General features: G+C 35.5%; 1 protein-coding gene across 1 annotated transcript in view; it reads right to left on the minus strand.

Moving 5' to 3' along the window:
• Positions 1 to 1186: 1186 nt before the first annotated feature.
• Positions 1187 to 25865, minus strand: part of LOC123557214 (cytoplasmic dynein 2 heavy chain 1-like) — a 105789-nt gene continuing 81110 nt past the window's right edge. Inside the window, exons 59-78 of the mRNA XM_053544602.1 lie at positions 20275 to 20373; positions 19701 to 19824; positions 19070 to 19233; positions 17948 to 18067; positions 15858 to 15992; positions 14611 to 14910; positions 13980 to 14090; positions 13217 to 13421; positions 12308 to 12471; positions 11973 to 12098; positions 11284 to 11394; positions 10815 to 10970; positions 9815 to 9893; positions 8616 to 8809; positions 7930 to 8151; positions 6262 to 6291; positions 5645 to 5860; positions 4869 to 5068; positions 3888 to 4083; positions 1187 to 3171 (exon numbers count right to left, since the gene is read on the minus strand). Of these exons, the coding sequence (XP_053400577.1) occupies positions 3010 to 3171; positions 3888 to 4083; positions 4869 to 5068; positions 5645 to 5860; positions 6262 to 6291; positions 7930 to 8151; positions 8616 to 8809; positions 9815 to 9893; positions 10815 to 10970; positions 11284 to 11394; positions 11973 to 12098; positions 12308 to 12471; positions 13217 to 13421; positions 13980 to 14090; positions 14611 to 14910; positions 15858 to 15992; positions 17948 to 18067; positions 19070 to 19233; positions 19701 to 19824; positions 20275 to 20373 (3114 nt within the window). The 3' untranslated portion in view covers positions 1187 to 3009. The remainder of the gene's footprint in view (positions 3172 to 3887; positions 4084 to 4868; positions 5069 to 5644; positions 5861 to 6261; positions 6292 to 7929; positions 8152 to 8615; positions 8810 to 9814; positions 9894 to 10814; positions 10971 to 11283; positions 11395 to 11972; positions 12099 to 12307; positions 12472 to 13216; positions 13422 to 13979; positions 14091 to 14610; positions 14911 to 15857; positions 15993 to 17947; positions 18068 to 19069; positions 19234 to 19700; positions 19825 to 20274; positions 20374 to 25865) is intronic.

Here is a 25865-nt window from a genome sequence, read left to right on the forward strand (position 1 = left end):
TCAGTGATAGCTCTAGTTAATTAAGAAATTGTCATTCCCCAATGGAATTCAGAGGCAAGTTATATTCCATATTAGGGAAACTATACACTGTGTAACCAATAGTATTAATATGTTAAATACATGTATTTGTATTCACGAAGTTTATAGAATAAATAGTTAATGTTCAAAAAGGGCAGTTTTTGTTTTCCTTTCATTTTGATGGACATGTTACGTGGTTTTTCAACAGGCACGATTTCAGTTATGTATATATCCAGTATCCCTTGATTCCTTGAAAAACATTTTAGCAAACTGCTTGCCGCAAGTAACTGCCAACTTCGTCTCAATCAGAAGTTTGACAACTTCCTCACCTCAGTCAGAAGCTCGCTTCATTCAAGAAGCTTTCCAGCTACTCTAACATACTAGGTGTCAAAGAAATATTGATAGTTTACTCAGAAGTTCTACCTGGGAGGCAGTTTCTCAAAATAACGACACCTGATACTGTAGTTCTGCACCTTACTACTGATCCAAAAGATCTGCTTAGATAAAGCTAGGATATTCTACCCGGGTTTACCTAGAAATGCAGTATTGTTATTGGGCAATTTCTGCTAAGAAGCAACTACTCAAACTGGTCTCCAAAAGTCTCAGATACGAGGAAATATCATGCAACATAAAAAAATGTATCAGTAATTAGGTACACGGGAATACCGTGCAACATCATGTGACAAAGGGAATTGAACGCCATGTTATTTTCTTCTACCGATTACTTTGGACGTACTTTGTGCTAAGGTAGTGGAGTTGAAGTGACAATCGGTAATTTCCGTAGGATTTCGTTATTTTTGTTTGGGGTTTCAGCATTCATCAGACAACAATGTACCTCATATGAGCACCTGGCTGTCCCTTCATACCGGAGAATGCCGAAGTCACATACGGAGAATGCGCAATTGAACGGAAAATACCAATTGTCATTATTGACTCTTTTTCCTTACATGTAAACAGAAATCAGGAAAGACGTTTTTTTTACATTTGTGAAGAGGTTTATTTAAAGTTTAAATTAAACAAGAACCATATACAACTGCTGCTGTTTCATCATATCAAAGATTCACAATAATTTTTCAAGTATGCAAGTTAGAAAGTCACTGCATATAATGTAATCAATATACATGTAAATTTTTTATTTCCAAATAGTCAATAAACAAAGACCTTATAGTTTCTGAAATTTCAAAAATTTCAAATAGGCAAGCTAACAAGCTGACCAGTATCAAAACATCAGCAACTGATTGGTTGTTTCTAACAACGGATTTAAAACTAACCAATGGCTAGCTTGCATTCTAAGACTGGTCCTTAAATTCAGTTTTACAAGCAGTCTGATAGAAAAAGACAAACAAATAACTGTAACAGTTCTACATTTGAAGTATATAAATATAATTATATAAATTAAACTCTATCGTTAAAGCGTTAAAGCTGAATTTGGACGCAGAGAAAAACTAGAATGTGTCTGTAGGACACAGGGTGTGCCCCCACTGGTACATTTGTCACAAATAAGTGGAAATAATTCAAATGTTTGCAGTCTTATAGCCTCAAAACAAAATAATGAAAAGGATTCATTATTCTATACCATATACATTTTGAGCTATGAGCATGACAAACAAAAAATCCACTATTTTGGCTATTTCAAGGGCCATCACTCTGTAATAAACGCTAAAATTCTCAAGAAGAATGCCAAGTGTGCAAGGTCACATTATGATAAAGACTTAAGCAAGGTTTCATTAATTTAAATTAAATACTTTCTGAGTGAGGCATATAATTAGGTGAAAATGTGCATTTTTTTACTATTTCAGGGGCCATAACTCTGGAAATAGGGGGCAGACCCAGATGAAAAATAGTAGGTGCGCAAGTTCATATCATGATAAAGACTCATGCAAGGTTTCATCAATTTATATCAAATACTTTTTGAGCTAGGCGTGTCACAACGTGAAAATGTGCATTTTTGACAATTTCAGGGGCCATAACTCTAGAAATAGGGTGCAGACCCAGACTGAAAATAGGAGATGCGCAAGTTCATATCATGATTATTACTCATGCAAGGTTTCATGAATCTATATCAAAACCTTTTTAGCTAGGCGTGTCACAAGGTGAAAATGTGCATTTTCGACTATTTCAGGGGCCATAACTCTAAAAATAGGGGGCGAAGCCAGACGAATAATAGGAGGTGCGTAAGTTCATATCATGATAAAGACTCATGCAAGGTTTCATCAATTTATATCAAATACTTTTTGAGCTAGGCGTCAAAACGTGAAAATGTGCATTTTTGACTATTTCAGGGGCCATAACTCTAGAAATAAGGGGCCGACCCAGATGAAATATAGGAGGTGCGCAAGTTCATATCATGATTAAGACTCATGCAAGGTTTCAAGAATCTATATCAAATACTTTTTGAGCTAGGCGTGTCACAAGGTGAAAATGTGCATTTTTTACTGTTTCAGGGGCCATAACTCTAAAATCAGGGGGCGGAGCCAGACGAAAAATAAAAGGTGCGCAAGTTCATATCATGATAAAGACTTATGCAAGGTTTCATCAATTTATATCAAATACTTTTGAGAAAGGCGCGTCACGAACTTCGGACGGACGCACGGACACACGGACGGACTCACGGACAAGAGCAAATCTATATGCCCCCACCACTCATGGGGGGGCACAAAAAAGAAATATCACAGTGATAATTAACACACAACAGAAGTCCAAGTGGATGGAATGTAAAACTTAGTGCAACAACACAAAACAAGTCAATTCGTCAACAACTGTCAAATAAGAGGTCAGCTGGAACCACACAGTCCTTGTACAATGTTATCTCTTTCCATATCTCTTTCAGTACTAAAATATATGTTATAGATTTTCTCACTGTCCAGTGTGAAAGGCTATCTTTTTTATCATCTGTATCTTTAAAATACGGGTATATATATTGACAATGTTTAAGTAGTCTTGTGTAATTCTGTCTATGTAAGTGACCTTGACCCCTAGTTGAGATGACCTCTAGTGGGCCTTGAGGAAGAGAGCTGCTCCACACTGTACCCACTGAGACTTGTTTCCACCACAGGGTACATTAAGCTTAGTGATGATACGATCTCTATCGGCACTGTAGTAGATGGGAATGGAAATTGTCTCGTCCACACCATACGGGTCAGGTGTATCATCCTGGAATGAAATAAAAGATGTTTTCACTTAAAATCTAGTGAGCACTCAGTGTGTATTTTCAGAAAAACAATACTGTGAATTCTGTTTATTTCATGGGCATGAAATTCCTTGTGTTTGTCCAAAACAGGTAATTCGTGGGGCTACATATTCCATGATTTTATTTTTTGAGTATAAAAGGAGTGTGCTTTTTACTTGTATGTTGGAATTCAGTTTTTGGGATTTAATCCACCAAGAAATCCACAAAAATTAGTTCTCTATGAAAATTAATGAGTCACAGTATTTTACAAAGCAAGTGTTGCTTTCTGTTTGTTTGATTAACCAGATTGAGTGTGTGTTTCTGTCAGCTAAACTGATTATATTCCTTGCAATAAAAGAAATCATTCAGTAAACATTCCCTCACACATAAGTACAACTTCCCCACATGCTAATCACATGGAGGACTAATCACTGAAGATATAATTTGTCAAGTCCTACCAATATAGAATATATGTGCCTTGATAGAGGTCTGAATATAAGAAACCAACACATAAATAAACTGGTACAACAGCCAAGTGTCTCCCCCCACCACCACCCCACCCCTTCTCCCCAGTCAGTTTTTCACCATGGGAAAAAAACAGCTGATTTTTTCCTGGGGAAAACTAGTTGGGGTTTTCCAAAGGAAAATAATGACTGGGGAAAACAGTGACTGTTACACCAGTTCTAGGTGAGTAAGATACCTTTATCCAAGCCACCATGCAAGGCGGTATACCAGAGATACTAGGTGAGTCACGCTGATTCTCGGAAAGTCTTGTTCCATCAAAACTACAACCTTCTAACTGTAGACCTCCAATCTTAACATTAAATTTGGCCCCTTGTAGAGACCCCTTCCAGCTACAGCAGAACTTCAGACTGTCCATAGAACAGCCAAGCTCTCTGAAAACATAACAAAATCATAAATCAGTTTTTATATAAACAAAGTCTGAATGATTGAGATCATTTTTTTTTCCAATTTCTGTACTTTATTGGCTGCTTTTGTTTTTACATTTTCAATAAAAGATTTCTAATTATTTTGTCCTCCAAAATTAATATCCTCATTAAAAACATTATGGTCTCAACCAGTGATCAGACATAGACCTCCAAACTGCAGGTTTTGTTCTCCTTTACTGAATTTACTGTACTTCTTTTGGTCAATTAAACAATGGTGAGATCTTAAACATTTCAAAAACAAATTTGTTATTAAGAATCCTATTAAGTGAGCTAGACTACTGACTGCATAGTCAAACAATTTTAATTCTTCTATAAACATTGTAACAGTTGCAAGTAAGTTGGGATTTTCAGCTGCGTTTAGAGCAACACTGACACAATTCAGGTCATATGGTGACTTTATCCCCTTTTGATAGTGGAGAAAGACCCCAGGTGCCCCTCTGGCATTGTTTCAGACATGGGTGTGCCCTTGGATAGAATCATCAACCTTATGTAAGCCAGCTGGATGGCTAACCCGCATGAAGAATTCTACACCCCAAGCGAGGTTTCAAACCCACATCAGTAAGAGGCAAATGTAGTGAGGTCTGTGGCCTTAACCACCCAGCCACAGAAGCCCCATAGTTGCAAATAAGTAACTATATAAAAATGCGTATGTTTTTTTTTTTCAGACAAAACACAGTAAATTTTCATGTGACAGAACACTTCCAATGGTGATGCAGTCTGGTAAGTTTTACCTGGCAGTTTGCTGACGTAGAGCATTAAGGAATGTATCTGGTCTGAAAAGTTCTGATAGATCAAGTGTATCACGAAGCAGGGAATTGTTCTGTGCCTTATCAACCCAGGTATTTACAGCTACAGCACGGGAAACCAGACCCCTCAGGTATTGTACTGGATCCTCTGGTCCGTCCCACTTGGCTTGCCAACTCAAGGGAGTCTGTAAAAATGATTATAATAAGCAATTCATAACTACTGTGAAATACTTAATATACGTGGGGGACTAATTTTCATGGATTTCGTGGTTGAGTCAATCCATGAAATTTAATCCCAACAAACAAGTTATATTCCCATTCATTTTATGTTCAAACGTTGAAATCCACGAATTCATATCCCCATGAAATTGACATTTTGACCAAAACCACGAAATTTCATGCCCACGAAACTAAACAAGAAGCAGCAAGTTTAAGTTCTGTTGTGTCATGATATCTCTTAAAACACCATAGTGACTAGTCTTTTTTTTCTGCTAGATGACTAAATAACCCCCAAATTCGGTTAACACAGAAACTTTATCCTTTTTCCGCGACTAATTTTTGAAAATTTCGTGGTTGAATCAATCCAAACTATTAAATTCCAATAAAGAAAGAAATTTCCTATACATTTTCTCTTTACATTTGAAAAATCCACAAATTCAAGCTCCAACAAAATAGCAGTTTTGACAAAAACCACAAAAAATTTATAACGGATTTAAATGATGTCACAGTAATTGTCATACATACAACTTTGTTTAACTCACCTCTTGATTTAACAGGGCGGCAGCAAGGTCCTGTACATCTTTACTAAGTAGCTGAGTTCCTCGTATAACCTTACTGAGAGAGGCTAGAGATTGATGGACGTTCTGCACAAGTTTAATAGCATTATAACGTTCAAGCTGTATGAACGAGACTATGGGTGACTCACTGCCCGACTTCTCAACAGGTGGCGCCACCTTTGTCTGAATTAGATTGATACCCTGAAAATTTTAGACAAAGAGAATTTAGCAAGAACATCTAGGTAGATCTTGTAACAATTTAGAATTTTTATTTTCTAAACGAAGATTTAGCATCTTTTCCATACAAGAATATCATTCAAGGTAATCAGTCAGTTTAATATCAGTCAAGTTGTCAGCATAGACCTTTATAGAGGAATCTTGTTAAAAAAAACATTAAAAAGCAAATGTCTGATTTCCTCAAACTGTTTCAAAGAGAAAATTTTTACCCATGTCCAAAAAACGTCTCAAAGTAAAGAAATTTATGCAAACAAATATTTGAGAACGGATGAAAATCATTGAACATTATAACACGAACAACAAAACATAATGAACTAGGTAACAAGTGACATAATCAAGATGTTAATTCAGGATGTTTTAGTTACCATAGGCTCCAAAACATCTTCCAAAAATGTCTACAAAATTTAAAACAGATTTAAAGAATTTAGTCATCATGAAATCAACACAAAAAACAATGATCAAATACGGACATTTTGACATATTGTTCTGTTTTGTTCTTTGACAAATCCATTCTTTTTATTAATCATTATGTGTGTAAGCAATCAAATCTGTCCTTGAGAAATGGAAGAAGTGGACTTTGTGAACTGAACCTGTCTCAACAGGCACCTGTATTAAACACTCAACAGGCACCTGTATTAAACACTCAACAGGCACCTGTATTAAACACTCAACAGGCACCTGTATTAAACACTCAACAGGCACCTGTATTAAACACTCAGCAGGCACCTGTATTAAACAGCCACTTGTTTTTACACCTATCTTAGCAACTCTCACAAACAGGCTCATGCAAACCAAGTCTGCTATTATTTGTCTTGGTTGTATTCTATGCTTCCAAAAGATCTTTGTACTGATTTCATTATGCAGACTGTCAGCTAAACACCCAAATATTTTTTTCAAATTTCAACTTGTCCCAAGCAGCCACCAGATAGTGTCGCTCTCTCGGCTGGCTGCTAAATATAGGTCTGTTCAATCCTTGGAAAATTGCAAAAATGGACTTTATTGTCCTATATCTGATCAAACTGTCTTGTTTGAATGTTGACAAGAAGAGAAAATTCAACATTTAATGTAGTTTGGAATTCTTTTTCATAACTAAATTATTTACTGTAGATTTTATTCAGGTGTGGTCTGAATTACAAATTTAATTGTAAACAAAACAGCACTCACAGATTTCTAGTCTGAAATAATGTTATCTACACCAGCTTAATTACAACTTCCCAACTATTAACCCATTCTCTGGGAATAACAGAAATTTTCCCAGTGGAATCAGAGATGGTGGACATATTCACCTCCAGTCAATCATCACAGAGAGCAATATGCCTCCCACAGGATTTCAAACCTATGACTCTCCTTATTGAAAGTGCTCATCTTCTACACATTGCCCTAACTAAGCAATATTATCTGAGATAGTATAGACAAGTGACTATGAATTCGAACATGATGGCATCAGTCAATTATCTTGGAGAAAAATTTGTGCTAATTAAAACCCTAAATTGGAGTCTGAAGCTACTTTTACACTGGGCTTGCTAAACATGCCTTATCAAATCAAAAGTCACTTGCATTTTTGATTACCAAAATAATTTGGGTTTTAAAAGTCATTGCATGATTACTGAAATTAATACAAAAAATACATGTTTGAACATGAAAAAGTAAACAGTTGCTCTGTTTAACCAAACTTCACAATGAAACACACAGAAAACAGATTTAACCTTTACCCTGCTAAATTTCTATAACGAACTTGTCTATTTTTCAATTTGGACAGTACCACTGACTGTTAGAAGGGGTGCTTACCAAAAAGATACAGACTAAATGGCGAACAGTGCAGATCTTGATCAGACTGCATGGATGTGCAGGCTGATCATGATCTACACTGGTCGCAAAGGCAGAATCAGTCATGTCCAGCATGGTAAGGGGTTAAAGGGCTGTGTTCTGCATCAATCTCAAATATCCAATTTCAATTACTGTATGTAAAGAAACTGCTGTTACAGTAAATATGTACCGATATGTAGCAGAAGACAGATTACAACAAAACATACAGTGTTAAGTTTCTTCCACTGTGTAAGTAATGGTCCAAGTTCTGTTGCCCAAATCTCCTTATCGAACTTGCTGGCTTTCACATCAGCACGCTGTAGAACCTTGAGCTGGGAGATAACCTGACTACTGATGATACGCTGAGCTGAGCGCTCTATATTCTCTGGCAAACCAAAATACGATGGCTTGTCAAACTCTGGTAAAGCACTGATCACTTCCAAATAATCCTGGATAAAAAGGAAAGATAACTCAATTTTTTCAAATTCTAAAGTTAAAATGCAACCATACCCTTTTCTTAACATAAACGCTGAAGCCTCATAAAATGAAAACTATAAGCTGATCAGATCTGATATTGGGTTTAGCCAAGTTCTTCAACAATATGCCAGTTATATAATGTTCAGATAATCTAACCAGTGTTCATGGATTCTGCACAAGTACTTTTGCAACGTAAGTAAATTTAATGCCAACTTCCTTACATGAATCAGAAGCAGAGATAAATATATTCGGACTTACAGTATTTTATCAAATTGTCAGAATAGAACTAAAAGATATTAACTGATTCTACAGATATCTTGGAAGATACATGTTAAAGAATTATTTAACTGCTTCGATTGTTTGCACTTGAAGAATTTTAATGGAAAGGTAATGTTGTTTGGGAAAATTCTGAACACGAAACTTGTTTCATTCCTACCCTATAGTTAGTAGATGTTGGCAGTCTAAGAGGTCCTAGACGTTTATTTTTAGCTCCTTGGGAGAGTGTCGCTGGGTCAAAGAACTGTAACACATAGGCCTTCATCACATTTATATCAAATGGATTATCTACCCTGCCTCCATATATAGCCAACTCATACAAACCATGGATAAACTGCCACTGAACCTCTTGAGCTGTAAACATATACATGTCCATTAAAAAAACTGCTTTACAAATTTTGCAGGAAAAAGCAATAAAATAAAAATCTTATATCTAAAGTACAACTTGCATTAAGAGACCACCCAATGAATAGACAAAAAAATGGTCTTTTAATACAACATAATTATTCTTTTACACCACAAATGGGAGCTGAAAAAGTGGTCTCTTAATGCAAGTGGTTTCTTAATAGACATGGTCTATCAAGCAAGTATATTTGCATTTAAAAATATGAATTTGCACAGAATTTTTCTGGTTAAGAACAAAGAATAACCACTTAGACTAATTCAAGAGCCATAACTCTGGTGTTACTGGAGCAGTATTGCCCATATTGACCTTGACCGAGATGTAGTCAGTTTAATAAAGATTGCTTAAGAGATGAGGTCTCCAATGTGTTAACAGTAAATCTGTTTTACATATTAGAATACACAACAACCAGCAATGAAAAATGGAAGGTGATCACAGTGGCTCACCTTTGAGCACTTTTGTCTCTGATAAGCAATGAAGTAAATTTAAAACATGCAAAGAAGAATGAAGTTTAAAACAATTCTAAACACAACTTGAACATGTTAAGAACATCTCTTTTTTTAACATTTTCTATATTTAAATCCTATGTAATTCTCACATCAAGAAGTATAAGATCTACAATACAACACAATCACATTACTGACCACAATACTGTGATAACGAAATAGTAAGCTTGAATAAATGAGCCGTGCCATGAGAAAACCAACACAGTGGGTATGCGACCAGCATGGATCCAGACCAGCCTGCGCATCCGCGCAGTCTGGTCAGGCTCCATGCTGTTCACTAACAGTTTCTCCAATTCCAATAGGCTTTAAAAGCGAACAGCATGGAGCCTGACCAGACTGCGCGGATGCGCAGGCTGGTCTGGATCCATGCTGGTCGCAAACCCACTATGTTGATTTTCTCATGGCACGGCTCAAATGTATAAAATATCATGAATTTCAAAATGGACTTACAACCAATACAAAGTCTATCAATAATGTCAGCGCCAGCACGTAGATCTGACAGGGAAAACTCGTAGAATTTTGTCCAACCCTGAAACATAAACAGTAACATTCTTTGTGCTATATATTAGTCACCTTAATGGAGGTGTTCATTTTTACACAGTATGAAGTTTGCCTTGATTTTAGAAGAAACAAAAAAAAGACATTATTATTATTGTTTCATATATATATCAAAAAATATTCACAGTCAGATGCCTTTACGTATACAGTCGACATTGTATTAAGAGACCACCCAAGGGACTGCTCAGAAGTGGTCTCTTAATGGAATGGTCTCTTAATGAATTTCAGTCAGATGAAAAGGAAAGTTATTTTTAACTGTTAATGTAACTGTATTTATTATGAACGTACATATGTGATTTCAAAATCTGTTTTAACATCGTAAACACTTTTCCAAGTCCACAAACCTTAAAAATCATGGCTAGATTGCTTGTCAGTTTGACTGATACAAATGTTAATTGCATTCAGTCACGTGCAAAACGTACTCGCGAATTACACAGATGAAGAAATGCCCGGTAGAATTTTGGTACCCGGTCGCTTAATAGATACTTTTGTCGAATATATTACCTGTTGGGACTACATTACTGTGGTCGCTAGTCGTTTAATAAAAAAGTCGTTTAATGGAATGAATTTATATACTGAAAACGTTCGTGAGGGATTTTGACTGGTCGTTTAATACAAAAATCGCTTAACAGAGGTGGTCGCAAGTACGATGTCGACTGTATGAATCTATGTACATCTAATGAATTCCAATTCTGATGAAATCTATTTACCAAGAGGAAACAATTCATGTTTGTATTTAAAGTACCAGTATGCAAAGTTTAATCAACTTTTTGCTTTTCATACCAAAATGTTGACTTCTAAACTGAAATTTATTCCTTAAATATGTTACATAGCCCTATATAATTTTCAAAGACCAAAACATATTCATGAACTAATTTGCATAAAATTTTACCTGTGGTATATACATTCTTCTCTCCTGTAAAACTGCATGGAACCAGGCAAGGGCAAATAATGCTTGTGAGCGTACAATATTACCTCCCTTGGATACATACTCCGGTGACCAAGATTCGTAAGTTCTCAGCAGATTTCTCTTCACTCCAGGAGGAGCCTGAAGCAATTATTTCATAAACAGTCACAAGCTTAGCTGGTACAATATATACTAGCTTCATATTTTAACCAACATAATTTTTCATGTTTATTGTACATAAGGGCAATGTTGAGTTCCAAATAAACATGCTATTTACATACAGAATAAATAAGTAAAATGCATCTTGCACTTTCTTTTTCTTGTACAAGTTTCAAATAATTTATTAGTAAGTCTGCACCCATATCTATAATTATACCTTCTAACATTATTCAATAAGGTTCTTTTCTGGCAAAAATATATTAATTTTTGTGGAAAAAAACAAACCAACACTTACCTCATAAGTGATCTTCAAGCTGGATTGAAGCAGAATTGTGGGAAATTTCGGATGTACCTCGGCAGTCATCCATAATCTGAAGTCTTTGTGAGGCTTCAATGTGTTAATCTCCTGAAACAAATATTATCTTCATTTTAATTAACTTTCTTTTGATTAACTTTTTTAATTAACTTTTTAAAATTATTTTCTTTCATTAACTTTTTAAATTATTTTCTTTCATTAACTTTTTTAATTAACATTTTAAAATTATTTTCTTTCATTAACTTTTTAAATTAACTTTTTAAAATTATTTTCTTTCATTAACTTTTTTAATTAACTTTCTTTCAATCCAATTAAAAAACATGACTGCTATCTATCTAGTCATAGCTTCTGTGTACTGACATAATGCTGCCGTTTGACTGAGGCTCGATAGGGATAGTTGAATTCGGAGCTCTATGAATAAATCTACTATCTATCAAGATACAAAACGGAAGCCATACAAACAAAACCCAGTCTACAGTACCTAAAGAGTGCGTTATAAAAACTCAAGTTTTATCATCCTACTCCTGTCACCAGGATACAGCAAAATGTGTCCTAATACTTGAGGTAAGTCTGATAAGTAATAACACAGATGCTAACTAATACTATTACATATTGCACCCCCAACCCCGACCCCAACGTGAGTAAAATCTCACAGTAAATGGTCATACCTTCTCTAAAGATGGAAGCCAGGCAGTTACAAGATGGAGATTTTTCAGACACAACCAATCTCCATTTTGAGAACAATCACGCAACAACTGCATCGCAATCTCCGATTGTCCTTGACCCATAGCAACCTAGACAAATATCATTCAACATTTAATGAATGAAATATAAAACATACATAAATTTTAGTACATATATAATATTTCAGAAATAATTTGATTTCAAGGAAAAATTTTAACAATACCAATATGTTATTACTATAACATCAAATTAAGTCAATTTTAATTTTGGCAATTCAACAATGATATAAAGGCTAATTAAATATGTGACTGTGTTTTACCTGATGATATCTGTCATGTCCAACTGTATCATCAGCCAGTTCCTTTAACTCCTGTGAGGGATCAGCACCAGGGGAGATAACTATCAGTATTGGTTCCTCTGGCAGCGTCTCATGTTCATACAGCTTCTTCAGATTCACAGATGGAGGAGACAACTCTTGCATGCCTGAAAATATGAAAAATACTGACTATGAATATCTTTATTAACCCTTATCATGCTGATTCTACCTCTGCAACCAGTGTAGATCTTGATCAGTCTGCACATCCATGCAGTCTGATCAAGATCTGCACTGTTCACCATTCAGTCAATGTCTTTTTGGTAAGCACCCCTTTAACAGTTAATGGTAGTGTCCAAATTGAAAGATGGACAAGTTCATTATAGAAATTTAGCAGGGTAAGGATTAAAAGACATGATTTATAACTCTTGTACAGATTAGGTCTAATTCAAATACTTGTTCTAAGTTGTTGCACCAGATATAGAGTTTTTCATTCTTATCTTGTCATGGGGTGCATTTCATGACTTTTACTTAAAAAGATTTAAAGTAAAAACATTTATAAAGACACAGCTTTCTGTAAAAAGTTCATATTGATTTACTTTCATAAAGTTATGTCCCTGTTTTAATATCAGTAGTGATCCGGACAATTACTATTAAACCAAAGTAGTAATCTGCAATATCTCAATTTATTTTGGAAAAAGACTAAAAAAATATCTCCTGTAAAATTTACAAGTTATGTGAAAGACACAACAGGATTATAATTTACCCTTAACCTTTGCAATCAGGATAAATTAGGGCACATGAGCAGACTAAATTTTCCCCTTTATCATACCACAAAACAGAACTTCACAACTATTGTATGATATAACAGAAGTTGGTCCGTCATCTGTGAAATTCAATTTGAGTAAAGCTCACCTAAAACTCTGCAAGCGAACAGTCCCATGGCACTCTGCAATCTGTCTGGTCTGATGGCCTGCACCAATAATACTTGTTGGAACAGAGAGATTCTTTTCTCTATTGACGATGGAATCTCCTGCTCGCACTGGCTACTCCTGGCAAAGTTTGACCATGTTCCTCCATCCTCCAGGCCCAGAGCATTGTACAGCTTTCCTATGTTAGACTGAAATAAGATATGGTGGCAGCTGTTATCTCTAGTTACATACAAATAAGCATCAATTACAGTCAATGAGTGAATAAAAGTGATGTAAATCTGTACTATACATTTCAAATTACTGTGAAATCAATTATTTTTTAGGTATGTGGTTTGAGTCAATATGGCTATTTCCTGTGTATATGAATTTGAAAGAAAAAGATTTATTCTGGTACCATTTAACAAACTTAATAAAAAAGAACACAAAGAAGTTCATTCACCAACTGAAAGCTTCATGTAACTGCGATTCCTCAATTAGTACATACCGTAGTACTGTAAAATCACACATTTTCAGAGGGATTTATCTTTGCTTAATTACTTCAATACGCTTTACTGTATTGCTGAAAATAAACACCTATGAAAAGTGTTGTTCCTGTTTTAAATAGTCTGACATATTTGGCCCTATATCACCAATATTCTACCTCGCTTAGTGCTCCTGGCTTTGAAAAGAAGCTGACTTTTAGCCTTGGCAAAAAATATCTGATTTTGAAAAAGGTTAAATAGTAAGATAGACAAAAATATGATTACCTTGAGATTTGCTACAGCATGAGCTCTCTCGGGTTCTACCCAGTGTGGTATGCTCTTTGAAGGGTCGGATTTCACATCTGCTACCAGCATACCATTAAATGTCTCCCATTCCTGCACAGGAAATAATTTTAATGTAAAAACATACTTAGGTTTAGCAAAACTTAATACCATGCATTGAAAAAGTAAAGTCTGCTTTTATGTTTATTACATGTCTGAGCATGGAACTGGGTACAGGAATTGTTTACTGGAATACTGTAAAATCATTTAATTTCGTGGGCATGAAATTTCGTGGTTTTGGTCAAAATGAAAATTTCGTGGGGATATGAATTTGTGGATTTCAACTTTTGAACATAAAATGAATGGGAACTTTACTTGTTCGTTGGGATTAAATTTTTGTGGATTGACTCAACCATGAAATCCACGAAAATAAGTCCCCCACGAATATTAATGATTTCACAGTATTAGATAATGTTTACTTTGTAGCTTTTCAACCATTTTAAAATCAGATTCAAGCAATTTATAATCTGGTTATATAATGAGAACTGTATACAAAACTGAAACGCCAAGCACAGAACTAAACAATTTCCAACCTATAAATCTTATCAAAACCAAAATTTTCAAACTTACTTACATTTTCTTCAAACATGTCCGGTTTCATTCCATGCACCATGTGCATTGCAAACATAAGCCTGTCTGCCTTGAACAGTGACCGACAAACGTACTCATACACCAGCTGCTGCAGGTGCGCTACCAGACTCTTGATCCTGTGATCCATTCCACCACCATCCTGGCGTGTGTCAAGGGCACGCTGGAACAGCCGCAGGAATGCTGCCAGACTGAAGCGGTACATGTTGTTGATCTTGGCCAGATCACTGATCACGAAGTACAAGGCACTTCCATTCTCAGCCAGGGGGAGATAAATGTTCCGTTCCTGAAAGGAAATTAATTTTAGCTACAATTTTTTGTTTAAATGGGCATTTGAGCATTAACACAGCCAGTATAATACCTGTATTTCTGGTTTGAAAAAGTAGTCTTAAGTCCTCAACAACATTCTAAGCTTAAAACAGAATATATTTCCATTCCCAGTTAAAGAAAGGCTTCCGTTTTGTTCCAGAAATGATTTTTTTCATGTTAAATTAACCTTTTTTAAGTTATGTCTCAACAAGCATTACACTTGTCTCTCTGATGTGTTATAAAAACAGAAGAATTAATTAGTTTTCAACTCAGGTAAAATAACAACCTTCTGGTAATAATTTACTCAGATGGTAAAAGTGTTCTATGTAGAACCAAACTCAAACCCCTTAGAATAATCATCCTCTACCAGCTAAGCCCCAGAAATGAAGCATATTCTCAGAATAACTTAACTGCTACAGTGAAACACAGCTTACTCGTGTATCATTAACTCAAGCTCAGAGATCGCTTCAGCAAGTCATGTGGTCCCCGACCGTTTTCCTTAATAATATATTTTCTATGTTTGGACAGACCAAAATCTTTGATAACTCATTTTACTCATTCCTTTGTGTACTGGAGTGACTGGTGTTTTCTGTAGCATATATTCTTTAACTTTTAGCCTGCTGGTGGCAATTGATTCTGCCTTTGCGACCAGTGCAGACCAAGATCAGCCTGCACATCCGTGCAGTCTGATCATGGTCTGCACTGTTCGCTATTCAGTGAGTAAATTTTCATTAAACACCCCTTCAAATAATAAATGGTTTTGCCCAAATTGAATGATGGACCAGTCCATTATAGAAATTTAGCAGGGTAAAGGTTAAAAACAAATTTTATTTTCTATATCCTGGTAGGAATATTACACAAATATAAACACTTGGATTATCACAAATCTGAATTATATCTTGATGCAGTAAGCTAGCACTTTACCTGATCTAGCGAGGTTTGAAGCCTGACAGACTCAGCCAGAGAATCCGCTATAGTGATACTGCTGGCCTTTGTCTTGTTCAGAGAGTCCAACAACTCCTTGTTCTCCAAAATATTCCCTTTAGCATTTGCCAGCTCCTACAAATGAGAACCAAAGTATTTACACATAAATAAATATTCCATTGTCATATAAAAATTAAAGGAAAAACAAATAGTTTACCACTGCTTTGTAAATATACAGCTACATGCAAGAGTCAAAATGAGGATACATTGTATTAATTTTAGAAACTTTGTTCTAAACCCCATTTGATTATTAAATATTTTTTGTAAGAAATAATGGATATGATCATGCTAATATCTTCAATTGTGCATTATCTTAAGTATTTAGACTGCCCATATCAAAAACACTGTTTACAAATCTTCAAGATGTATCAGCAACAAGAGCTGTCACAGGAGACAGCGCGCTCGACTATTTCGATGCTGGATAGTGAAACTGGGCACATCTGAGGAAGCTGGAGCTGTCACTGGAGTGTCCAATTACTCCAATGTGGATGATGATATTCAACAATAGCTTAAGTCTGTGTAAAATGTATTAAGTAATAGCAGAGATAGTGAAGTGTATCAAAATATCAAATGAGTATGAAAGGGATATAATTCATGTAAAATTTCTGCAAAAGTAATGCACCATGTGTCATATCATGTGGCTAATTATGTGGAACAACTATTTGAAGTTTGAATCAAATAAGTGAGATAGAGCAGAAGTGCATCACAACTTGAACCTAAAATTCCAGTAAAAAGGGGGCGTAACTCACAGCATCTTGGTGCCAGCATCATGAACATTGTGTCATATGATGTGGGTGACCATGTGGAACATTTATAGTTTTAAGTTTGAGTAAAATCCATTTAGTAACAACAGAGATATAGTGAAAAAACATCAAAATTAAACTGAATTTCTAAGTAAAAAGGGGACTTAAGTCCCTAAATATTTGTGCCAGAGTTATGTACGTTTTGTCATATGATGAGGACGACGATGTGGAAGAACTATTTTAAGTTTGAATAAAATTCATTAAGTAATAACAAAGATGAAGTGAAAGTGCAACAACATTAACCTGCAATTCTAAGTAAAAAGAGGGCATAATTCATAAAATATTAATGCAAGAGTTATGGCCCTTGTGTCATATGATGTGGGTGATGATGTGGTATAACTATTTTAAGTTTGAATCAAATCCGTTTGGTAATAACAGATATAGAGCGAATGTGCATCAAAACTTTAACCTGAAATTTTATGTAAAAAGGGGGCATAAATCATCAAATATTTGGGCTAGAGTTAGGACCCTTGTGTCATATGATGTGGCTGATGATGTCCAACAATTGTTTTAGGTTTGAATCAAATCCCTTCTGTAATAACAGAGATATAGTGAAAATGCATCAAAATTAACCTAAAATTTTAAGTAAAAAGGGGGCATAATACATGAAAAATTGGTGCCAGAGTTATGGACCTTGTGTCATATGATGTGGGTGATGATGTGGAACAGCTATTTTAAGTTTGAATCAAATCCATTTAGTTATAACTGAGACAGAGTGAAAGTGCACCAAAACTATAACCTGAAATTCTAGGTAAAAAGGGGGAATAATTCATAAAATATTGGTGCAGGAGTTATGGCCCATGTGCCAGATGATGTGGGTAATGATGAGGAATAACTATTTTAAGTTTGAAGCAAATCCATCAAGTATTTACAGAGATAAAGAGATAAAAGAGGAAGTGCATCAAAACTTTAACCAAGGTGTGGACGCGGAAGGATGCCGACGCCGGGGCGAGTAGGATAGCTCTCCATATACTTTGTATAGTTGAGCTAAAAACTTGTTCTCTGCACACATAAATCAGATGTATGTACAAAAATCTTCACACTGTCTTTTGTTTTATCATCACAGAATACATTTGCCTTGTCAGAGGTTTTGAACATCTGTCATTTTTTCATCCACAGTCTAATACTGTATTACTACATACAATGCTGTCCATGTAGATTTAATACAGATGTGTATCTATATAAATATTTCAGTAAAATGAGACAATAACTAAATAGCATGTATACCTCAAGGAGGGATTCCTCCAATTTTGCCAGTTCTATTTTTAGATCTTCCTCCTGTTTCAGAAGTGAGGTCTTCTTCTCCTCCAGCTCTGGTTTCTCATGTTGGATAGTTGCAGCAAGGAGCTGGAATTAACATTAATCCATGCATAATATAATTGGTGATCTCAAACATAAACTACAGGCTGGAATTCAAGGAAGCAGTCATTGTGTATAGGTATTGAAAGTTGTAATAACATTCCCTACGATTAATGTAAAACAATTGAATGAAATATTTCATTGCAACCCAGTAGGAAGGGGACTAATTATCTAAACAGCAGCATAACTTAATGATTAGATATCTGTCAATGGGGAGGGGAGCGGTGGTCTAGTGAATAAGGTGTCGGCCACTCAATCCCGGGGTCGTGGGTTCGAGCCCCACTGGGGTCACGACCATGACTTCTCATATGACACCAGTACTGGTTTTCCAGGAAGCGGACTCGAGAGTGGTTCCAATAAGCTTGAAGCTTTCATCACAGTCTAGCTAAAACAAATTAGTATAAACTAATGGTTGGGATCTGAGTCTTACATGTGACATGTTGTCTTGTCATGGGGAACTTTTCTTTTAAGTAATATTAAAGTCCGCTGATGGATTGCAGAGTTATGGACCAAACATTTGACCTCAAAGTGTGGCCATGGCCTTTAAGCTAAGGGTCTGGCTGTTGCAAACACATATCATCTCATTAAGGGAAACATCTGTGACAGGTAATACATGAATCCCTTAATGGATGGCGGAATCAGAAGGCACCAAAAAAAAACAACACTGTGAATCTTTGACCTCCAAGTGTGACCTTGATCTTTAAGCTAGGTATCTGCGTGATATGTGCATGAAAAATCATCTCAGAATAGGAAAAAATTGTGCTAAGTAATATTAAAATTCTTTAATGGATGGCTTCACGAGTGGACAGGTAACAGTCCCTGTAACAGACTATAAACCTTTGACATTGATATTGGCCTACTTACTCATCTTAAGATGAAATGTTTGAAAGCTATTGATTTTAGAGTTTTCAATAAAATAGGGACCTACACAAAAATCTTTACCAACACAAATGCTAAAGTTAAATATATTTAAACTTATTGTTTATATACCTGTCCTGTAAGACCAGCTTTAGTTGTAGTGAAGTTGACTTCAGTGATGACTGATGCAGCATCAGGCGGTATCTCGGGAGCAGGGTTACGTGTTGTCAGGAACAGACGGAACTCTTCATTGTAGTCAATGGTCTTCTCCCCGATCTGTACCACATGTCGTGGACCTGATAGAAAATCATTTATTGTTGAAGACCTTTTACAGATTTCTCAACATGTATTTCCAATAATGCACTATTCACTTATTTTATATATAAGTAGAAATTGCTTTCAACGAGAGTTTATTGATTTTTGTTTATATATAACTCAAATTATGTATGAATGCTATCCTGATCTTGTAAAACAAGATCAGCAGAGAATAACATAGACTTTATTTACAATAAATTACGGTCCCTTGAATTCCATTTTTAATGTACTGTACTTTCCTGTGTATATCTCCAGATTATCTGTGATTTTAGCTGGTTATCCATGTACACACAGAATATTTTGTTCATTTTTTCTGATTAATGCAGATTATAGAAAGAATGCTGGTTAACCAAAGTTGCGGGTTATCCACAGGTCTAAAATATCAGTAAATTTACATATCGCCCCTGTAAATCCGAACACTAATGAACGGCTGCCTTTAACTACCCACCTTGTGATACTAGGTCTCCTCGAAGTAGAGGATACAGTACCGGCTCGACACCATCAACTTCCTGAATAATCAATGTCTTCCCAAACCTCACGGCAAGCTCTAGTGCAGTACTGAAGTTAGCATCCTAAAACAGCAAAAATATCTTGTGAAAACAAGTTAATACAGATCCTCAGTAGTGATTTGCTGATTAATCAAACAGTCAATATGTAAAGTTACATATGCCATATAATATGCAGCATTATATAAAAGGCTAGAGTAATAAAACATTTCCTCATTTAGAAACCTAATGTCTACACAACTTAACAAAGTTAACTGAAACAATATGTTTGGTATTTTACTCTCTCACACAACATACTGTGAAATCATTAATATTCGTGGGGGACTAATTTTCGTGGATTTCGTGGTTGAGTCAATCCACGAAATTTCATCCCAACAAACAAGTAAAATTCCCATTTATTTTATGTTCAAAAGTTGAAATCCACTAATTCATATCCCCACGAAATTGCCGTTTTGGCCAAAACCACGAAATTTTATGCCCACGAAATTAGATGATTTCACAGTAACCAGACTATACCTGTTGATTGATGACCTCAAGTCTACTTTCTTTCAGATGAGTTTTAAGCCAGTCAGTGGCCCTGGATGACGGATCTACCAGGAACGGTCTCAGTGTACTCTGCGAAAATACAAGTTTACTTACAGTGACATAGATAACATTATGTACATTTCAACTATTTACCTCCAAAAACCTTTATCAAGATCAAAAATAATGTGGAGGGAACGTAACATGCAAAAACTTAAAAAAAAAAACATTTAAAGGTTTCATTTTATTACTACAAAGTTGAGGAATACATTCCATGCTTTTTTAAACAACCATAAAAATATCTGAAATAACTATAGCAAAAATTTTAACTTTTGAAAACCACACATCAATCTGTTTGTAGGGAAAATATTTCATCGTACTGACAACATTCTCAAAATTAATATCTAAACTATATGTGCAAAATGGTGGCATGCAAGTGTATACAAATAAAAAATCATACAGCATGCTTCATGTCTGTAGGAAGTGTTCATGTTATTACCATGCTATAAATACAAACATTTAAGTGTGAATTTTTTAATTCAGCAAAAACAGCAGTTTTAAAGAAGTCCTTCTGAAGTGTCAGTGTGTTCAAAAGGTCATTTTTGTTAATTTTCTCTTTATTCTTGCGATAAACCACTTTTTTTCACTGGATTCAGCCATGTATTAAAGGCTCATAATGCCTTTGTTTAAAATGTGGCTGCCATATTTTCTGTTAAGAACATTAAAATACATTAATTTCTTGTTAGATCCTATTTCTGAAAATTGCTTTCTTTAACATTTGTTAAAGGTTTGAATATTACTGAATATACTACAATGTTTTATTGAATCTATTGGTTTTTTTTATTACCTCCCTTTATGGTTTTAACTATAACAGTTCATGTGCAATAATAAAAGTTGTGCTTTTCTAACCATGTAAGTATGCATAACATCTATTTGGAAAGTTGTTTCTTCTGTTTTTAAGATAAAAATTTAAAGCATTATGGACCTTTAACCAGCGAAAAATCATTGCATTAACTCTTACCCTGCTAAATTTCTATAATGAACTTGTCCATCTTTCAATTTGGACAGTACCATTAACTGTTAAAAGGGGTGTTTACCAAAAAGATACTGACTGAATGGCGAACAGTGCAGAACATGATCAGACTGCACGGATGTGCAGGCTGATCTTGGTCTGCACTGATCGCAAAGGCAGAATCACTTGCCGCCAGCAGGCTAAGAATTAAGCAAACAATTAACATCTCAGTAACCAACAAATCATGCGGGCTTCTACAGATGTTAATACAAAAAAAAACACATGTATTATCCCTATATACATGAAAAAAACTGACAACAAAAAAGAAAAAATGTATGTGCATGGCTCTCAATCTCCACAATCTTCAGTGATTTGTACTTCCAAAAACTTGCAACGAGGTGAAATGGCATTACAAATTCTGACCTTTAAGCCTTATTAAAATTAATACCTGTACGCATAAATACTCAAACTTATTAACCTAAATTCTAGGAATGAAAGTGGCACTACCCTGTGATAACTAAATACCTTAGTCAGCAAATGATCAAAAAACAGCAATTCATGCTATTTGGACATTAACGTATCTTATTAAGTACCGGTATGTGATAAAAAATCAGCAACTTATGCTACTTGGAGATCAACATCCCTTACTAAACAAACAAACAAAAACAGCAATTCATGCTACTTGGAGATCAACATCCCTCACTAAACAAACAAACAAAAACAGCAATTCATGCTACTTGGAGATCAACATCCCTTACTAACCAAACAAACAAAAGCAGCAATTCATGCTACTTGGAGATCAACATCCCTCACTAAGCAAACAAACAAAAGCAGCAATTCATGCTACTTGGAGATCAACATCCCTCACTAAACAAACAAACAAAAACAGCAATTCATGCTACTTGGAGATCAACATCCCTTACTAAGCAAACAAACAAAAGCAGCAATTCATGCTACTTGGAGATCAACATCCCTCACTAAGCAAACAAACAAAAGCAGCAATTCATGCTACTTGGAGATCAACATCCCTCACTAAGCAAACAAACAAAAACAGCAATTCATGCTACTTGGAGATCAACATCCCTCACTAAGCAAACAAACAAAAACAGCAATTCATGCTACTTGGAGATCAACATCCCTCACTAAGCAAACAAACAAAAACAGCAATTCATGCTACTTGGAGATCAACATCCCTCACTAAGCAAACAAACAAAAACAGCAATTCATGCTACTTGGAGATCAACATCCCTCACTAAGCAAACAAACAAAAACAGCAATTCATGCTACTTGGAGATCAACATCCCTCACTAAGCAAACAAACAAAAACAGCAATTCATGCTATTTGGAGATCAACATCCCTCACTAAGCAAACAAACAAAAACAGCAATTCATGCTATTTGGAGATCAACATCCCTCACTAAGCAAACAAGAGCTCATCGAACACGAAATGCCCCCCTTGATGCATTTAGTAATTGCACAAGGAACAGAAATTATATGCACACTGTAAATAAGTATATGTAAACCATGTGACCCACAGGGCGGAGCCATATTTGACCCTTGGGGAATAATTTGAATAATCTTTGTAGAGGATCACTAGATGATGTCATATACAAAATATCAAAGCCCTAGGCCCTGTGGTTTTGGACAAGAGGTTTTTCAAAGTTTTTTCCTATATAAGGCTATATAAACCATGTGACCCTAGGGGTGGGGCCATATTTGACCCCAGGGAAATAATCTGAACAATCTTGGTAGAGGACAACTAGATTTTGCTACATACCAAATATCAAAGCCCTAGGCCCTATGGTTTTGGACAAGAAGATCAGAAACCATTTAACTCTTCCTGGCCAATGTGACCTTGACCTTTGACCTAATGACCTCAAAATCAATAGGGGTCACCTGCTGGTCATGACCAACCTCCCTATCAACTTTCGTGATCCTAGGCCTAAGCGTTCTTGAGTTATCATCCGGAAACTGTTTTACTGTTCAGGGTCACTGTGACCTTGACCTTTAACATACTGACCTCAAAATCAATAGGGGTCATCTGCTGGTCATGGCCAACCTAACTATCAATTTTCCTGACACTAGGCCCAAGCGTTCTTGAGTTATTGCCTGGAAACCATTTTACTGTTCCTGGTCACTGTGACCTTGACCTTTGACATACTGACCTCAAAATCAATAGGGGTCACCTGCTGGTCATGACCAACCTCCCTATCAACTTTCGTGATCCTAGGCCTAAGCGTTCTTGAGTTATCATCCGGAAACTGTTTTACTGTTCAGGGTCACTGTGACCTTGACCTTTAACATACTGACCTCAAAATCAATAGGGGTCATCTGCTGGTCATGACCAACCTCCCTATCAACTTTCATGATCTTAGGCCCAAGTGTTCTTGAGTTATCATCCGGAAATCGTTTTACTATTCAGGGTCACTGTGACCTTGACCTTTGACATACAGACCTGAAAATCAATAGGGGTCATCTACTGGTGATGACCAACCTCCCTATCAACTTTCATGATCCTAGGCCCAAGCGTTCTTGAGTTATCATCCGGAAACGGATAGGTCTACATTCCGACCGACCGACCGACCGACAGACCGACATCTGCAAAACAATATACCCCTCCTTTTCCAAAGGGGGGCATAACAAACAAAAACAGCAATTCATGCTATTTGGAGATCAACATCCCTCACTAAGCAAACAAACAAAAACAGCAATTCACGCTATTTGGAGATCAACATCCCTCACTAAGCAAACAAACAAAAACAGCAATTCGTGCTATTTGGAGATCAACATCCCTCACTAAGCAAACAAACAAAAAAAGCAATTCGTGCTATTTGGAGATCAACATCCCTCACTAAGCAAACAAACAAAAACAGCAATTCATGCTATTTGGAGATCAACATCCCTCACTAAGCAAACAAACAAAAACAGCAATTCACGCTATTTGGAGATCAACATCCCTCACTAAGCAAACAAACAAAAACAGCAATTCACGCTATTTGGAGATCAACATCCCTCACTAAGCAAACAAACAAAAACAGCAATTCACGCTATTTGGAGATCAACATCCCTCACTAAGCAAACAAACAAAAACAGCAATTCACGCTATTTGGAGATCAACATCCCTCACTAAGCAAACAAACAAAAACAGCAATTCATGCTATTTGGAGATCAACATACCTTACTAAGCAACTGATCAAAAACAGCAATTTATGCTCAATGGAGATCAATATACATTATAAAGCAAATGATCAAAAAAGGCAATTCAAGCTATCTGGATATCAACAAACCTTATAAAGCAAATAAAAATTTTAAAAAAAAAAAAACAGCAATTCATATTATTTGGATATCAACATTTATTTTATGTTTTCTAGTGAATTACAGAGTTTTCTCAGTGAAATAAAAGTGATAATCCACAGTTTTGAAACAGTAGATTATCATTTTTATTTTCACTGTTTTTGCCGAACTTGTTCCAGTCCTCCGTCGCAACTGAAGTCAAATTGTATACCGGGCGTTATGAATACCGGGGACCATAATGACGATGACGTCGATAAAATGACGTCATTTGTATTATGCTTTCTGTTGATCTTTCCCGTGATTTTCGACATTTTTATAAATAACACAACAAAAATAGAGTTTTACACATGAAATAAAAAGAAAATGTGTTTGTTTCAGTGAAATATCAATTTTATTTCACTCGTGAGCACCAAAAAAAGTCATTTTCACTCGTGGCTATGCCACTCTTGAAAATATCAGTTTTGATGCTCACTTGTGAAATAAAATTGATATTTCACTGAAACAAACAAATATCCTCTATACCTCAGTAAGGAAATTATAAAAAAATGGCAATACATGCTATTTGGAGTAATAAGGGAAGCCAACAGTAGCAAAAAATCAGGCGAAATAAGCATAAATCATTTGACATAGATCTAGAAATAAAGCATCTGCATGATTTATCATAAAAATGATAGAAGCATAATTCAAGAGATTTAAAATGATCCACAAGGCTTCTAGTGGGACACTGATGCTACATAACATGCAAAGACATTAGCCTATATCAAAGAGAACAAAATAGATTTTAATTCTCCTCTCACCTGTCTTCCTCATTATTATATATATGGAAATTTATAGTAAAGAAATATATGACTTGAAGACTTTTTCTGCACAGTTGCAATAAAATACCCAAATTTATGCAATAGCTGAATAAATTGTAACCATAAAAGTACTGTAATTTGCATATTCATGATCATAGAAAATACAAATAGAAATTCAAGTTAAATTTAAGAGTGAAGGAAAAAATGAGAAGATATTTAGGATCAAATGGAAATGCTTGCTTTTTGCCTAGCAAACTGTTTTTCTAACCTTCAGGTGAACTGTCTAAAATTAAAAAAAGAAATACACTATAATTATGCCTCCATCAACTATTTTTTCTTTGATATTATGCATAAACTGTGACACTTTAAAGCTGAAAGACAAGTATCTTTAAACCCAACAACATAAACAATGAATAGGTTCACTTTAAACCCAACTTCATTCCCTCAGGTACCCAAGATCCAAAGCATAAAAGCTGAAAAAT

This window comes from Mercenaria mercenaria, chromosome 5, assembly GCF_021730395.1.
Source record: "Mercenaria mercenaria strain notata chromosome 5, MADL_Memer_1, whole genome shotgun sequence".
Taxonomy (NCBI): domain Eukaryota; kingdom Metazoa; phylum Mollusca; class Bivalvia; order Venerida; family Veneridae; genus Mercenaria; species Mercenaria mercenaria.